The sequence below is a fragment of the Megalobrama amblycephala genome, linkage group LG2 (assembly GCF_018812025.1).
Source record: "Megalobrama amblycephala isolate DHTTF-2021 linkage group LG2, ASM1881202v1, whole genome shotgun sequence".
Taxonomy (NCBI): domain Eukaryota; kingdom Metazoa; phylum Chordata; class Actinopteri; order Cypriniformes; family Xenocyprididae; genus Megalobrama; species Megalobrama amblycephala.
Genome location: NC_063045.1, coordinates 10,500,771 through 10,517,982, shown reverse-complemented (window position 1 = coordinate 10,517,982; position 17,212 = coordinate 10,500,771). Strand labels below are relative to the sequence as shown.

The 17,212-nt window shown below is 36.2% G+C and overlaps 2 protein-coding genes across 3 annotated transcripts; one reads left to right on the top strand and one right to left on the bottom strand.

Moving 5' to 3' along the window:
* The first annotated feature begins 1,649 nt into the window (after positions 1 to 1,649).
* On the top strand, positions 1,650 to 8,262 carry LOC125263523. Its single transcript, XM_048182527.1, has 7 exons — positions 1,650 to 1,808; positions 3,013 to 3,351; positions 4,103 to 4,429; positions 4,512 to 4,652; positions 4,845 to 5,186; positions 6,201 to 6,491; positions 7,082 to 8,262. The coding sequence occupies exons 1-7, from the start codon at positions 1,766 to 1,768 to the stop codon at positions 7,186 to 7,188; spliced, it is 1,590 nt and encodes a 529-aa protein (XP_048038484.1). The 5' UTR covers positions 1,650 to 1,765; the 3' UTR covers positions 7,189 to 8,262.
* A 1,991-nt stretch (positions 8,263 to 10,253) lies between these two features.
* On the bottom strand, positions 10,254 to 16,920 carry LOC125262824. Of its 2 annotated transcripts, none has more exons than XM_048181686.1 (5): positions 16,822 to 16,920; positions 14,082 to 14,408; positions 11,429 to 11,734; positions 11,077 to 11,211; positions 10,254 to 10,724 (listed from the first exon to the last, which is right to left on the bottom strand). In XM_048181686.1, exons 1-5 carry the CDS (start codon positions 16,868 to 16,870, stop codon positions 10,537 to 10,539), a joined length of 1,005 nt encoding a protein of 334 aa, XP_048037643.1. In that variant the 5' UTR covers positions 16,871 to 16,920; the 3' UTR covers positions 10,254 to 10,536. The 2 variants fall into 2 exon arrangements, with proteins under 2 accessions (XP_048037643.1, XP_048037644.1); XM_048181687.1 differs by having other exon boundaries at positions 10,255 to 10,724; positions 11,077 to 11,184.
* Between the last annotated feature and the right edge of the window lie 292 nt (positions 16,921 to 17,212).

Below are 17,212 nucleotides of genomic sequence, written 5' to 3'. Positions count from 1 at the left end.
TATCATATTAAAGGTGCCCTAGAATGTTTTTACACAAGATGTAATATAAGTCTAAGGTGTCCCCTGAATGTGTCTGTGAAGTTTCAAGCTCAAAATACCCCATAGATTTTTTTTAATTAATTTTTTTAACTGCCTATTTTGGGGCATCATTATAAATGCGCCAATTCAGCGTGCTTCCCCTTTAAATCCTCGCGCTCCCTGCCCCCGAGCTCGCGACTCTATAACACATTGCATAAACAAAGTTCACACAATTCGCGTAAGTATAGTATTTATTTGGATGTTTACATTTGATTCTGAATGAGTTTGATAGTGCTCCGTGGCTAAAGCTAACATTACACACTGTTGGAGAGATTTATAAAGAATGAAGTTGTGTTTATGAATTATACAGACTGCAAGTGTTTAATAATGAAAATAACAACGGCTCTTGTCTCTGTGAATACTGTAAGAATCGATGGTAACTTTAACCACATTTAACAGTACATTAGCAACATGCTAACGAAACATTTAGAAAGACAGTTTACAAATATCACTGAAAATATCATGATATCATGGATCATGTCAGTAATTATTGCTCCATCTGCCATTTTTCACTATTGTCCTTGCTTGCTTACCTAGTCTGTTGATTCAGCTGAGCACAGCTCCAGACGTTAATACATACTGCCCTTGAACATGGGCTGACATATGCAAATATTGGGGGCGTAACAGTCAGTGTTATATTGAGAATCGCCTTTAGAAGTCTTTTAAACAAATGAGATTTACATAAGAAGGAGGAAACAATGTGTTTGAGACTCACTGTTTGTCATTTCCATGTACTGAACTCTTGTTATTCAGACATCCCAAGTCTCCCGGAAGTTCCGGGAGTCTCCCGCATATTGATAGCGGCTCCCTGATGCCCGCAAATTAGTTAAAATCTCCCGGAATCTAGAGCGAGCGAGCAAGAGCGCGCATAGAGACTGTGTTTCAAACCAGCGCGCGCACGGCAGAGAGGGAGAGGGAGCGAGAGAGAGACCTTGCGTGTGTGTGCGAAGCGCATGTATGACAGAGAGCATCCCGAATGGCCTTTTTCTGCAAATCAACCAATCAATTATCAGTGAGGTGAGTTGACAAGTTTCATTTCATGTGCATGTTATTCAGGAAAGTTGCCAAGGCTACATGAAAACAGCAAACTCCTTAGACCTGTTTAAAGTTGCAATGGAAAATAAATAAAAGCAGTTTACATAAATAGTATAAGCAGCTTATATAAATAGTAAAAGTAATCTACATATTTAAACAATTAACAAATAATTGCATATGCCTATAGCTTATAGCTCCTTCCTCTTTTTTTTTTTTTTTTTTTTTGGGGGGGGGGGGGGGGGGGTGGGGGGTACCTCCCTGAAATGACTTTTTGCAGGTTGGGATGTCTGTGTTATTCAACTATGCCAAGGTAAATTCAATTTTCAATTCTATGGCACCTTTAAACATGAGGTCTATATCGATAAATTTTGTGCATTTATTATTGTAATGATACAATTACAATACCCCCACCCCCCACCACACACATTCCTGTCCCACCCACTTTTTAAAACAAAGTTACGCCACTGGTTCTCAGTACCTGGTAAAAACGACTGTCGGGCAATAGAGCAAAAGCCTCCAGGTGGGTGTCATGTGACAAGTTCAGTATCAGTGGGTGCGGCTTTAAGACGACAAACAGTGGAGATTCGGCGGAACACAAAAAAACATTTGATCATCTTTATTAAATTCAGATTCTTCACAGCTCAACAACAACATGTGCAACTGGTTACTGTTTCTGTTTTTATTATTGATTCACGGTAAGTTTTCGTTTCGATTTATAGACATGTTTGTTTGTATGGAGATTTCTAGATTTGAGGTTGACTTGATGACAGAAGAACTAACAAATCCAGATAGCATACTGACATTTTTTTTTTTATTCTTGATAAGTATACGATGCATTTAGGTAGGCTAGCCTATATTTGAGAAGCAATATTTGCGTATACTTTTGACTGTGTAGCAGGTGCGTTCAAGTCCTCCTGCGAAGTTTTACGAACTTCGGTAAAGTTGGTTTTATATTCGCACATTCAGACTTCTGATAAATTCAGGCTTTCCAATAAATGTGCAATATATTAATGTTTGCGAATTTTAAGCAGCGACATGATATTGACAACCAACGATTGTCAACTTACAACATTTTTCACAGTCGATCAAAATAGGCAAGTATTGTTTTAATGGCATATTTACTTGTGAATGTCCACTGAATGTCCAATGTAGTGTGATTAACAAGGCTATTGAATACGAATGTGCGAATATAAAACCAACTTTACCCAAGTGTTTTACGACTGCAGGTGTGTTCAAGTCACTTTCGTTGAAATAGGAGGCATTCATGTGCAATTTTTACCTAGGAAACTTGTAATTATGATAATTCCTAGAGCACGCGAAGACAGCATTAAAGACAATCCCGAGCTTCCCACTCGTATTTACGACATCGTGATGGTGTTCATGTGCGTTCAGCTCGTAAATACGATCTTTCAGACATGACTTGAACACCAAATAGTAGGCAGGCTTTGGGATATACTAGCCTCCTTCGTCATAATTGCGCCGCTTAGCTTCATGCATTCTGACACAGTTTACTGGCCTGTCTGTCAATCATCTTGTCACAGTTAAAATCTCCCACATTCCATTTTATTGGAGAGAAATGTATTGCACGTTGATCACGTCTTTCATGCTGATAACTATCCTCATGTGTTTGCATAATGGTGCATTTAGAAGTTAATTATTAAAAGTATCAAAAGTTCTTGTTGAAATATAATGTACTAGAAAACACTATATTTCCATCTGGTTCTTTGCTCTGTTATAAATACAATAAGATAATTTGAAGAATGTTGGTATTGAATAAAGAATGTCTTTTTTTTTTTTTTACCTTCACAATCTGAACAGTAATTCCATATCTGTTTGTCTTTTCAGCAGCTCACACAATGAGTTGAATGTGCTGAAGTTAGTATTCTGTTTGTTTTCCAGGAGTGTTTGGTGCAGCGGTGGATGAAACTGAACCAGTGACCGTGATTGAAGGAGATTCTATCTCTCTACACACTAACCTTTCTGAACTACTGAACGATGATACGATACTGTGGATGTTTGGACCTAAAGACTTTCTCATATCTCAGATAAAGAGAAAGGATGACCTGACCTCATTTTTTGTCACTGATGATGAGAGATTCAGAGGCAGATTGCAAGTGGACCAAAAGACTGGATCTCTCACCATCAGAAACACCAGAATCAGACTCTCAGGACAATATAAAGTCACCATCTCTAGAGAAAAGACTACAATAATAAAGATATTTAGACTTACTGTCAATGGTGAGTATCTCAAGTCTTTCATTTTATTATTATATTATAATTTCATAACATTAGCTGCTCTTCCATTGCTTAACCATTCCATTCCGTGCTGATCCAGCCCAGCCGGTACGGATATGGTCTTATTTTTTACTGCAGGGCTGGTAAAAGAGCTCTTTGGCATGTCATATAAATGCTACAGTCATTACCTTGCAACACATGAGTTTACAGACAATAAGATGTAAATAATAACCATGTTATGGATGATGATCAGATATTTCTTCAAATTTTATTATTAACTTTGCTCAAATTGCACATTGAAGCATGTTTCTGCTGTGTTCAGGCACATTGTTGGCGAGAGGCAACTGAAACCTGGTCTAAAAGGAAAATGGCACAGTATTGTTTTGTTTAATTTAAGGAGCGCGTTAGTAATAAGTACCTATATGCAATTTAGCCAACTGTACTGAGAATTCCAGACCGAGAAGAGTTTGTAATCTTGCCATGCTGAACCATGCTCAAGTGGAAATGTAACTGGAACCATTCCTTACCCTTGTTAGAACTGCAGCTAATGATCCGGATTTAGAAATATAATGTAATTATGATTATTCAGGTTTCATGATTTCAACTCAAACATTTGAATATCTGTGTGTAAGCAATAATTGAGTAAGAGTTTCTTGATTCTGCACCACACAAGCAGGTTTTCATGATCCACTCTCTTTCCAAATTTGTGAAATGTTGTGAAATACATATTGTTCACATTCTGCTCATTTTGCAGGTGTGGTCGGTGAGACGGATGGAGTGAAGTCAGTGTCAATATCAGTGACAGAGGGACAATCTGTTACTTTACTCATGGATGCTGAAATGCACAAAGATGCTCTGATGCTGTGGAGGTTTGGAGATAAGGGCATCCTCCTAGCTAAAATCGATGTTGAAACGAATGAAATCTCATTAAACAATGCCGATGAGAGATTCAGAGATCGGCTGCAGCTGAATCAGACTGGGTCTCTGACTATCAAGAACACCAGAACCACAGACTCTGGACTCTATGAGCTACAAATCAGAGGCAGTGAGAGCTCACAGCGATTCCTTCTTTCAGTCAATGGTGAGTAACTCTGAATAGATGAAAGAGCAAGTATTATTAGTATATATAACTTCAACGTCTCTTCACTGTCTCTCTTTAATAGCCCTCCCAGATCCAGGTCTTTCTTCAGGTGCTATAGCAGGAATTTTTTTTGGTGTTTTAATTCCTGTTCTGCTGCTTGTGGCTGTAGCCTTTGGTATGATTTACTATCGCCACAGGATCTCTAAATTAAAAAAGGAAATGGGTAAGTGTTATATACTTTAAACAGGATTTAATTGTAAGCTTGGTGAACAGCTTTGGAGAATTTAATGTCCCCATTCAGAGAGATAAAAGCTGCACGTGCATGACTGAAATAGCTGCCTGAGAAACTTAAATGAGGACTGTGAAAGGAACTTTGACACTCATGAACACATTTCTGTTCTCTTTCTATGTGAAGCTGTGGCATGTGAAGAGAAGGAAGAGATCGTGACAGAGGGAGATTCTCCAACTCTACACACTGGTCTTACTGAAATACATGGTAACGATGCAATAGAGTGGTGCTATGAAGCTGAAGACAATCACATTGCTGAAATCAGTGGAGGAAACAGAAAGCCATCTACATTGGCGGGTACTGATGGGAGATTCAGAAGCAAACTGACGCTGGATGAGAGAACCGGAGATCTCACTATCAGTAACGTCAGAACCATTCACTCTGGACTCTATAAACTCAAGATCAGCAGCAGCAGCAGCAAAAGCACCATAAAAACCAAACACAAGAGATTCATTCTGACTGTCAATGGTAAGTATATCAACTCTTCATGTACCAAATGATTTGAAACACATCCACACTAACACATGCTCAGAGTGCTCAAATATAAAATTTCTCTTAGATGACATGAGAATAAAGCCTATATACAATTAGGAGATTAAAGTTGTAATATTGCAGGAATAAATAGGCATATTTCGAGAACAAGTAAGTCGCAAAACAATAAAAGGCATGTTCAGGAAACATGGATAATCGATTTACGCTGGTTTGTCAATATCGATTTACCCAATTTTAATAGATTGATTTCTTGAGGCTACGTCTACATTAATCGAGATACATTTGAAAACTGCGATTTTATTTAAAAATGCTAACCCGTCCACACTAGCTTTGTAAGCATTTTCCAGAAGTTGCTCATCCACATTGAGACTGATCTGAAAATGCTTAAATCGCTTTACTGTGTATGCTTAAAACATAAAAGCTCACGAGATGATACCATTTATGAGCCATTTACATGACACCGTTTTCAACTAAAAACATAAAATTGTATGCATTTTGGCCTTTCATTTTACACAACAGCAATATTTTGGGGGCCTGAAAATGCAAACTTGAAAACAGGTTTTAAAGTGCAACGTTCTTGATAACGATACCATTATGATCTCTGTGTAAAATACAAATGCATGAATTTGTGAAAATGTTCATGTCATATACATGCATATTACATGTGCAGTAGTGTTTCTTTACAAAGCGACATTGCCATCTACTGGCTTGGTAGCATAATACAGTGTTTTCAGTCGTAATTATAATTATAGTAACAAAAATGATTTAAAAAAAATAAATAAAACATTGTTTAAAAATCAGTTTAAATTTGACTGTTGATTATTTTATCTAAAAAATAAATCTGGACTGAGATGATTACCTGTAGCATTAGCCATTACTTTTTAAAACAATCTCATGTAAATGTATGTGATATTGAAAATACAAACAAAATTCATTCATTCACTTGTTTTTCTGTATTTCTCTGTTTCTGTGTGTTGTTTTGACATGAAGTGAAGTCAGTGTCTGTGAAGGAGGGAAATCCTGTCCTTCTCCAGACTGGTACTGAAATTCAGACCGATGATATAATACTGTGGACATTTGGACCTAAAAACCGTCTTGTTGTTAAAAGTGAATCGGGAAAGATGAATAATGGTAAGCGATTTAGAGACCGACTGGATCTGAACCAGATGACTGGATCGCTGACCATCAGAAACATCGGAACCACAGACTCTGGACATTTTAAACTACAGATCATCAACAGCGAACAGACCACATTCAGAAGATTCAATGTGACTGTCACTGGTGAGTAGAACAGTAGAACAGCATTCATGTGTGTGTGTGTGTATATGTATATATGTGTGTATATATATATATATATATATATATATATATATATAAAGTTTTTTTAAATTCAAGTTTTAAGAACTTGCAAAAATGTTGCAAGGAAAATAATTTTATAACATTTCAAAAATGTGAAAAAGCATCTCTCTGCATTTTTCTATATCCGGGGGTCATGTCAATAGAGTTTTTGCATTAGTTTCCTTTTTTTTTTAAATTGTTCAGATAAAACTTTATTCTGTGATTTTACAGTGTTTATTCTTATTGCACATTTAATGAAAAATAAGTGTTATTATTTTTTGAGTGTCTGTATGTATTATGTAAGGTAAAATGTACAGTCAGCTGGTTATTATAACAAAATAAACCTGTTCAGGTTCAGTGACCACATCTGTTAAGTGTTTCAAATGGTCAAACCACCACAAAAATAGTCCTAAAGATGCTGTTTGTGAGGAACAAGTTAGTCTTTATTCACTGATAATCTTTTTGTATAATCTGAAATCAACAGGAAGATTAACTGCTTTAATTACTACGATTGTCTCTGTATTTTCTTTCAGATTCTACAGGCGAACAGGTGAATGGACAAACAACTGTAGTGACACCACTGTTGAATGAGGAAGTTACTGACGGAACGAATGAGCTGCAGGCAGCAAGTCAAGTTTGATTAGATAAGACACGCCCACCACTGCGACATCATCGACAATCAAGCCCAACAACAATTCTGCTGTTGTTAAAAAATGTGAAAAATGAACCCACATGCTGGATATAGTTTGAATGAATTCTTGTGTGATGAGCATGTTTAACAGCTGGTTACAGAAGACTCAATAACTGATGTGGCATGAGCAGAAAGAGATTCGAGCCTTGAAGTTGGCATGAAACAGAAGTTGTCATTCTGTTTTCTTCTCCACTGTGACGTCTGAAATGGGTAAAACGAGCATTTGAAATGAGAGGGCGGGACGGGAGTCCTTCGGGAATTGATTGGATCATTGGAAGTTGGGCATTGCTAACAAAATGGAGGCAGCTCTGAATGCCAGTTTGTAGTCAGTTGTGAGGGATTTCTCTCCACTGGTGTCATGAGAAATCAAGTCCCCCACAGCAATCGAGTCTCCTTTAGGATCCAGGCTAGGATGCAGGCTGCTCGTTCAAGTTCAGATGAGGGAGATAAAATATGCATTCTTACAATCATCTAAAACATGTTATTATATAAATATTGTAAAGTAGACATTGTCATAATTCATCAACATTAGTTCATAAGCAATCGCTTGGCATAAATGTGCGCTATTCACTGATTGTGATTTGTGAACCACTCTTGTTTAATTTAGAAAATCTGACTTTTACATTTTACAGTATATTATTGTTTTCCCCCCTTGATTTTACAGTAATCTACTGGCAGCTGTGTTTTTTTTTTACAGTATGTTACCATAAATTATTTTACAGTTGATTACTGTTAAATTACATTTCCCTCTGTTTTTTTTATCTTAAACCTTTAACCCTTTTAACCCCAGAGCAAAATCTTCAGTTTTAAATGAACACTTGTATGTGTCCACACTACAGAGTGTTCGAGTAACATTAAAGCAGTGTTGAAGATAATAAGATAATTAAGTGATTAATTGATAATTGAGAATGAATGATGAACACCTGCTGTTAACAAGCATCTGAAAGAAAAGAAACAACAAGAACAGAAAAAAAGACAAGCAGAAACACAATAACTACAACAGCCTTCCAGCCTTCCAGCCACAGCCTGAAATCAACTGAAGAAAAAAGACATTAAATCTCGCAAGATCTCAGCAGAGGAGGATTAAACAACAACAACAACAACAAAAAGTATTACCAGCTTCACTTATTACTAACCAGATTGACTTTATTTCTGTCAGACATCTACAGAAGTTGTTACTGAGAATTAACAGAGCTTCAGAAGTTCCTCAACTAGATGGAACTGGAATAAATACTTTGACTGTTGCGATCCCAATCGGACTTATGGAAGCTGCCTGAATCATAATCATGCACTGTTCGCTGTTGGCCAGAGGAGAACTGGCCCCCCGACTGAGCCTATTGGAGTTTGCGTTCCTTGCAGCCATCGCCTTTGGCTTGCTTAATTGACATTTGATATTCAACAATGTTTTAATCTGCCTGCATCGACACCCTTGTATGCGAACCGAACTGAGCTGGATGATGACGTCGCTGTTTACTCCAGTGCTGATATAGATAAATGAACTAAACTAATAACTATTGATTCTTAAAACGGAATGAATCAATACTGAATTTACTTAGGATAGACAATGACACCATTTTCTTTAAGAGCTGCTGTGCAGCCAAAATTATATACCAGTCATCACTGTAAAGCTGCTTTGACACAATCTGCATTGTAAAAAGTGTAAATAAGTGTAAATATAAATAAAGGTGACTTGACATTACCATGATGGAGGTCAGAGTTTGCTTTAGTTTGGCTCTTGACCCTTGACTTTTTAACATTAGTTTTTCTAATAGTTTTAATAATAGTTTTTTGCTGCTGTAACCATGTTTTTAAGACACATTTGTTGTGGCATAAAAGCCAAGAATAATTGTGCTCAGGTGTTGGCTATGTTTCGATTGTAATCGTCATATAATGTTTGGTTCAGTCGTCCAGTGTCAAATCCATTATCAGAAATGTTTTTTTTTTGTTGTTGTTGTTTGTAAATAAATGTAATTTTATATTGCCAACACTGTGCTACTGTAGCATGTGATCAAGCAGTGCTGAGCAATCAGATAAAAAGGATTTTTAAACTTTTTTATAAATAATTTACAAAACATATTTTAACTATGGCATCATTCAGATAAACAGCAAAAATCAGCAAACAGACCACATTTAGGAGATTAAATGTGACTATCACTGGTGAGTAGTACGTTTATTTACTATAATGACTATTTATTTGCTTCCATATTCAGTCACAAGGGGGAGCCAAAGCAGCATCATGTTCATTAGAATCATTGCTGTTGGACAGTTTGCTTAAAGCAGAACTAAGTAACTTTTTTTACCTTTATAAATAGCTTTCTAAGTCCTTAAGATGGTTAATTGACTTGTAGTGGTGTGTTTGAGGTGCACTAACCCCCTCTGGCACGTCTACGCCAGAAAACAGCACTTGCAAGTTGAGCTGCGCCAACCCGACACAATCTCGCCTCATGTTCACGTTCACGCGAGAGTGACAAAATGCTTTACGGTAATTCAAACACAATGTATATATTATGACTTTACAAGACAATTTCGAGAATTACCCACCTCCATCGAGTGTACTGTATTTGCAAATTACCCACCTCCTCTTTCTTGTACTGTATTTGCAAAACTACTACGCTGGTGAGCGTTGTAGTCGTTGTAGTCCAGAGCTGCGCTTGGAGTATTTACGACACTGTGATTCACTGAAGGAACCTGTAGGGGGAGCTTCACAAATCTTACTGAGTTCCGCTTTAAATCCTATTAATCAGACCTGTTACCTTTAAGTAAATTAAAACAGTTTTGAATATATAGGAGAATTTGACGTAGGTTTTCTTTTACCCATTGACCTTAATTAGTAAATAACTATTTAAATTATGTAAATAACTGAGAGCACAGCAGGTTTCTGCCTCACAAACTGAGCTGCTAGTGTATCGTGCATTCAGTGAATTACATACCCACACACAACTGCTATTTGAATGAATTGTTTAGTGACAGGAGAACAGAGAAATACACAAGCTCTACACCCTGTTGTAAAACCAAATTTTTATTAAAAGTCACCAAAAATGCAGATCAGTCACCTCTGATTGAGCTTATGAGATCATTCTATGCCATTATTTGTGTTGCTAGTTATTATTTTGCTTACAGTAATTATATTTAGTAATTAATTAGAGTGATGTATTTAATAGATCAAATTAATCAAAGAATGTAAAAATGATATGTCAATAAATAGCTGTGCAAGGAACAGGAAATGTGCAGAGCTTTAATAAGCATTAGTATATGTTATGCTTTATATATTGATATATCTGGAACTAAACCTTCTGCTCAATTCACACTGTTGGTCTGATTTATTTGATGAGTCTGATGGTGATGTCTGGTATTGTTTGTTCTGATCAGCTCACTTCTTGTAGATCTGATGTCATAAACCAGCACAGCAACAGTAGCCACACCCACCAGAGCAGAGACGACCAATCGGATCACAGCTTCAGTAAAACCACAACAGTGGATGTGATCTGAAATGAAAAACACTGAATTTAGAGCTCTTTCATATAGATTTGCTATGCACACTTCCCTTGCTTAGCCAAATAATCTTAGCTAGTAGGCCTATTGTATGGTTAACAGAAGCAATTCAAAACTCTTTAAAGGGTTCCTTGAGGAATCTGTGTGATCTTTTGATTCTTTCTCCATGATTATTGCCTAGAGAGTGTTAATGTTCTCTGCATAGTGCAGCATGAGGCGCCACACACACTACTCTGAGACCTGCAATTCACTTCTCTGACTTCTGTCTGCTATCTGTTTTCTGTTTCTGTGAAATCACACAAGAAAATGTAAGCAAATGTGCCCCATAAATGCTCAGTGACGTACCTGAACTTGGCTGATAGAGATCAGTAATGTTGGCATCCTCAGTCTGGTTGATGGTGGAATTGTTCACAGCAGAGCTGGACGACACACAGTTTGAGCTTGATGATCTTTCTGATGATGAAGAATATTGTGGAGTCACTGATAATGACAAATTGTGGCGTCAGTCTCATCACATATACAGATCAGTGCTGATTATACTGAGCTTTATAATAGATTCATATGTGAAATGTAATTAAAGCAGTCAATATCATGGATTTAAGGAATATTGAAAATAAACGAAAAGAAACGTTTTAACATATTAATATGACAAAGATATAATTTAAATGAATGGAAAATTATTCTGTAATTCTCCTACCTAAGACTTTAACATTAAAACTCATGTAGCTGGTCTCTCTGCTGACAATTGTTAGTTGATAAAGTCCAGAGTCTGTGGTTCTGGTGTTTGTGATGGTCAGAGATCCGGTCTGATCCACTTTCAGTCTGTCTCTGAATCTCTCATCATATGTAGAGCTGGTTTGCATGAGCCTGCTGACTTCAGCTATTCGAGTGCCTCCGAACGTCCACTGTATCAACAAATATTTATGTGATTCAGTAACATCAGTGTTTAGAGTGACAGAATCTCCCTTCATCACTGACACTGACTTCACTTCATTTGTCACATCTAGAAAACAAACAGACACATGTTTTGTCAAAAACTAAGATCATTATGTTGATCATTAATGACCAAATTACAATTGTATTATGCAGATGTTTTCCTCTAGCATGGATGTTGAATGATTTTCAGTGAACCAAGACTTTGAAATGGGATCTTATAAGAGATGAATAATAATGAGTGTTCAGGAGTTCAGTATCAGGTGAGGTTTCTTCAGCACTCACTTTCATGTGCAAACAGAAGTGAAACATAAAACACTCATCTGTGGATTAGACTAGAGCGGTCACTAAACCTTGTTCAGTGGACCAGTTACAGTTTGTGATTACCCACATAGCAATGTTTTTCTGGCCCAGCTCTGGTCCACACAGCCCCATTTCCCTCGGCCCACATGCTGCATAGAATGACGGCCTTGGAGTGTCCCAGATATGGATTAAAGACAAGGGTCACACATGGCCCATAACTGGCCCAGCACTGGGCCTGAAAAGGTTTTAGTGTTGGTACCGATTCTCAGCCTTAAATAAACCAGAACTGACAGCTACAGTTGCAAAACATAAACCGCAAAATTAAAGTATCCTAATTTAGTGCAAAAAACATTTACAATAAAATGTATTAAACTTTTTAGAGAAAAGCACTTTTTTATAGGTATATACTGAATTAACTACATGTATAAATTAATGTAATTATATGTCACTGCATCAGCAACTACACACTTACTGCCTTTAAATAAAGCAATGCGCAGCATAAAATCAGTGTTTTCTGGCTCATCCTAGACTGAAGCACAGGCTCTACTCTTCAGCTCAATGGTGACCCACAAAATTCAACAAGAAACTCTTTAAATCCCAACAGAACATTAAACACTAACATATCTCTCAAGATCTCAGCATCTTCAATTATTACAATCCAGACTTTATTATTATTTTTTTTTTCATACTAAAAATTATTATTGAGAATAAACAGAGATTTAGATGTTTATGTTTTATTTTATTTATTTTTTTAAAGTTGATCTGTCATCATTATTGAGATCAGTGTTTGATTTAGTTGGGCATTTAAATTAGGGCATTTTACTTTAATTTTACATTTTTTTGTTTGGCAGGCACTGCTGCCAGTCATTTGACCATTATTTTAATATCACTAGGAGATAAATGTCCCATAACAACATTTTTGAATTAGTATTTATTCCTGTCATAACTTGAGAGAGATAGGTCTGAGAATTAAAGGTACTAAAGAGGATGTTTTGTTTTATACATTTTTGCAATATTACTTGAAACTGTCTTTACTAACTGATAAAAGACTATTTATTAGGTGCACTGAAAGGAATAATATTAATATACATCATCTGTGCACGAGGTAGGGCCTTAAAAACATCAACCAATCATTTACGTGATCATCGCGTAAACGATTGGCCCTCTGGCTTGTCAATCACTGCCGTGACGTTCCTTGTGAGAGACGAGCGCGGCTGCGCGCTCCAGTAACTTTCCACACTCCACAGGCGCCGCATGCAATGTTTTTGTCAGGAGACAGGAATAACAACTGCAGATTATGAGTTACCTGCGGTGAGTCTGACATAATGAATCCACTAACACGACACAGCGAATGCCGGTGGTAAACAAACACTCATGTTCCAATACTCGTGCACGAGTTTTGGGAGGCGTTCCCTCGAAATGAGCTGTGAAGGAGGGGGTTGTTCTTACGCATGCGCTCATTTCAAAAACTCACTAACAGTTATTGGTTTCTCAGTTGACGAAAAGATCCTCTTTAGCACCTTTTTAAGATTGATCATTTACTGAGTGAGTTCAACAGCAGCAGTACAATCAGCCACATCACAGGTGTGTTCACATGCACAAACAACAGCTTCTTCTTTGCTGCTTTTTTAGTCAAACTGCATTAGACTCTCATAAATTTTCACATACATCTCACTCTACAACAGTTCTTCACACAAAGCATCGCATGCTGAAGATTTGGATTAAATGATCACAGAATTTTTAATCAGTTCAATATTTTAAACTGTATTGTTTGTGTGTTTAAAATGAATCTTTAAAAAGTCATAACAGATGAAATGCTATCATTTCAAATCTATCATTTTAAGTACATTTTAAATCAGCCAAGTCAACTGCATTGAAGTGCACTTAATTGGCCCAAGATCACAATCCTGAGTATTTTGATTCCTTGGATTAACGACTATTATAATGAAATTAACATTTTATGTCATTCATGTTGGATTACACAGCAATTGTGACAGTTCATTTGTTCAGATGGAGTTAAAGACATCACTAAGGAATATTGAAATAAATAGAAAAGAACCATTATAATGCAGATATATTGACATGAAGGGCAAATTATGCTTTAATTCTCTTACCATAAACTGTAAGATTGAAATTAATGTAACTTGACCCTCTGCTGACAATTGTTAGTTGATAAAGTCCAGAGTCTGTGGTTGTGGTGTTTGTGATGGTCAGAGATCCGGTTTGATCCAGTTTCAGTCTGTCTCTGAATCTCTCATCAGGACCATCATACGTTGAGTTGGTTTGCGTGAGTCTGTTGAATTCAGCTATTCGTGTGCTTCCAAATGCCCATTGAATCAACAAGTATTTATGTACTTCAGTAACATCAATGTTTAGCGTGACAGAATCTCCCTTCATCACTGACACTGACTTCACTTCATCTGCATCATCACCAAACACACCTGATGAAAAAGCAGAAATGTGTTATTATTAAAGACTATAAAAAATTCAAATTAAATTACAAATACCACATAGCAAGCGAGCTTGGCCCAAATATAAGCCTCAAGCTGGCACTGCTGGCCTCCTGTCATCAATGTCATGTATCCTGTCAGCCAGAGCTGGGCCATGTGTGGCAGTGATGGCACAGCATGGGTAATCGATTGTTGGTGGGAGGAGTGTGACCCAGGGGTGCGTTTCCCAAAAGCATAGTTGCTAACCTGTTAGCATCTTAGTTGGTTGGCAATGGGATATTGTATTGCAACCAACAAAATTGCTAACTTAGTTAGCAACTATGGTTTTGGGAAACGCTCCCCTGATCACACTTACGAAAAACTAGTATACTTCAAGTTCATTTGATCAAGTATACTAAAGTAATGTTCAAGTATATTTTTTAAGTATACTTTATGTAGTAAGTATAATATCAATGTACTAGTAGTAAACTTGTAAGTGTACTATTTTAATTCCGCTTGGGACTAAATTGGCCCAATTGAAGTATACTCTTAAGTGTACTATAAGTGTAACAGTAACTAGTTCACAGCTACGTTTCTCATTTGTACTGCATCTGTACTAAACGTGAACTTATACTAGCATACTAGTAGTTTACTATTTTAATACTAGTAGTAGCTACATTTTTAGTATACGAAAGTACACTTTGAAATATACTCTCAGTAAACTGCTAGTTTAGTGCAAGTATACTTTTAAGTTTTCTTTAAGTGAACATGACATCACACTTATAGTTTACTTTTTATATATTATTTTTGCACTTTAAGCATACTTCTATTTAGGTATTATTTTTTATACTTGAAATACCTTGAACTGTACTTTAACTCTTTCCATTTTAAAAACATTTTATTCTAACTTCATGAATCCTTTTTATCAACACTTAAATATAAGTAAGTTTAATTTTTTTTAATTTTTTATTTAAAGTAGACCGAGTCCATAAACAAGTCCACGTATAGGCCAAATATACTTAGACTTTTGTCAAGTATACTTTAGTGCAATTTTGAGTATATATCTCAGAAGTACATAAAGTATATTTCTGAGAAGTATATAAAGAGTAGACTGAAAGTATACTTTCTTATTTTTAGTTTAAAAGAAGTATACTAATTGCACACTTGAATAAACTTCTTTTTCGTAAGGGCAATCCAGTGATCATCTGCTCCAAACCGAGATTGTGACCTTGGGCCAATTAGGTGTACTTTAATGCAGTTGATTTGACTGATTTACAAATTACTTAATTTGAAATAATAACATTACATCTGTTATGACTTGGCATTTCAAACATTAATTTTAAACACAGTTTAAAATATTGAATTGATTAAAATTTCTGTGATCATTTAATCCAAATATTCAGGATGTGATGTTTTGTGTAAGGAACTGTTGAAGAGTTGTATGTGAATATTTATGACAGTCTAATGCAGTTCAACTTAGCTTAAAAAGCAGCAAAGAAAAAGCTGTTGTTTGTGGATGTGGATCCACCTGTGATGTGGCTGATTGCACTGCTGCTGTTGAACTCACTCAGTAAATGATCAATCTTTAATTCTCTCTCAAGTTATGACAGGAACAGAAAATTCAACCTCAAATTCAAATTCAATCCAAATTCAAACATTTATTCAGTGAATAAATACTATTACTACTGGGTTATCTGAGTTAAAAATTAAGTGCTGCAACACAACTCGATTTAAAATAAAACCCAGATCAACAAATCCTAGATTAGCTCTAAACTTTGCTTAATTTAATCCTTTTTGGTGCAACGCACTCTAAAGATGCTAAATAAAAGATGCAACAAAATGAGAACCTGGGCCCCTGGGCTATGGCCTCAATTCATAATCCATTTCTGTGCATAATAAATATCTGGTCTAGGCCACTTTTGATTATAATGGGAGAAAAAACTCTGCACATGGTAGATCAGAGTTTGTGCAGAACAAAACTGAAAAGAGGATGAGCAGTGCTGAACTGATTTGTTTTTTTCTGCACTCATTTTCATGTGCAAACAGAAGTGAAACGTAAACCATCATCTGTGGATCAGACTGCTTTAATCTTATTCAGCTGACTAATTACCATTACTGATTGGCTCATGGACTAATTTATTTTTTATACTGAGAAAATGAAATGCTATAAATGGCCTTAAATGAGCTTAATGCATGTTGAAACATAACAGTGATTTCAATTTGTGTAATTAATGATCAGTGTTTTAAAACAAGATTACAAATTTTGTTTTGCTACATTTCTAGAAGTCCTTCAAATAAAAAGGCCCTTCAGATAAATGACTCAACGTATATACTGTCTGAGAAGCTTTTTGTGAAAATAACTGTAACAGTGAAACTCTACTAAAACAGCAAGAAGTGAAGTCATAAAAACACATTTATAACTTACCAACCAGATGCCACAAGCACAACGAGAACAAAATAAAAGCTAGAACCATATTCCCTGGCCGTTTGCCCACCACTCTTACTCTAAAAACACCACAGGCGATTTTGTTGAGTAGAGCATTTGGGTGTTTACAAACAGCGATGATGTGTTTTGTGGGCGGAGCCTACCTAGTGGCAGAATGTGACAGTTCTGCAGTATCAGTTTATGGAATAAAAAGGTAATTTCAAGTTTTCAAATTTCAAATTCAAATTCTGACTTTTTTCCCTCAGAATTGCGAGGTTTGGGGAAAAGTCTTCTCTTTCTTGCAAATGAAGTTTAAGAGGCAGTGTTCCAGAAGTCAAAATAATACTTTATTAAACAAAGCAACAAAGCTGAGATGAACATCACTAACAAC

Bases quoted from the DNA above. Each gene is read 5' to 3' on its own strand.
- LOC125263523 (XM_048182527.1), top strand. From the start codon at position 1,766: ATGTGCAACTGGTTACTGTTTCTGTTTTTATTATTGATTCACG. The intron at 3,352-4,102 runs GTGAGTATCTCA...CTCATTTTGCAG, and splicing joins ATTTAGACTTACTGTCAATG to GTGTGGTCGGTGAGACGGAT. The intron at 4,653-4,844 runs GTAAGTGTTATA...TTCTATGTGAAG, and splicing joins TAAATTAAAAAAGGAAATGG to CTGTGGCATGTGAAGAGAAG.
- LOC125262824 (XM_048181686.1), bottom strand. From the start codon at position 16,870: ATGGTTCTAGCTTTTATTTTGTTCTCGTTGTGCTTGTGGCATCTGGTT. The intron at 11,735-14,081 runs GTAAGAGAATTA...TTTGTTTTCTAG, and splicing joins TTTCAATCTTACAGTTTATG to ATGTGACAAATGAAGTGAAG. The intron at 11,212-11,428 runs GTAGGAGAATTA...TGTCATTATCAG, and splicing joins TTTTAATGTTAAAGTCTTAG to TGACTCCACAATATTCTTCA.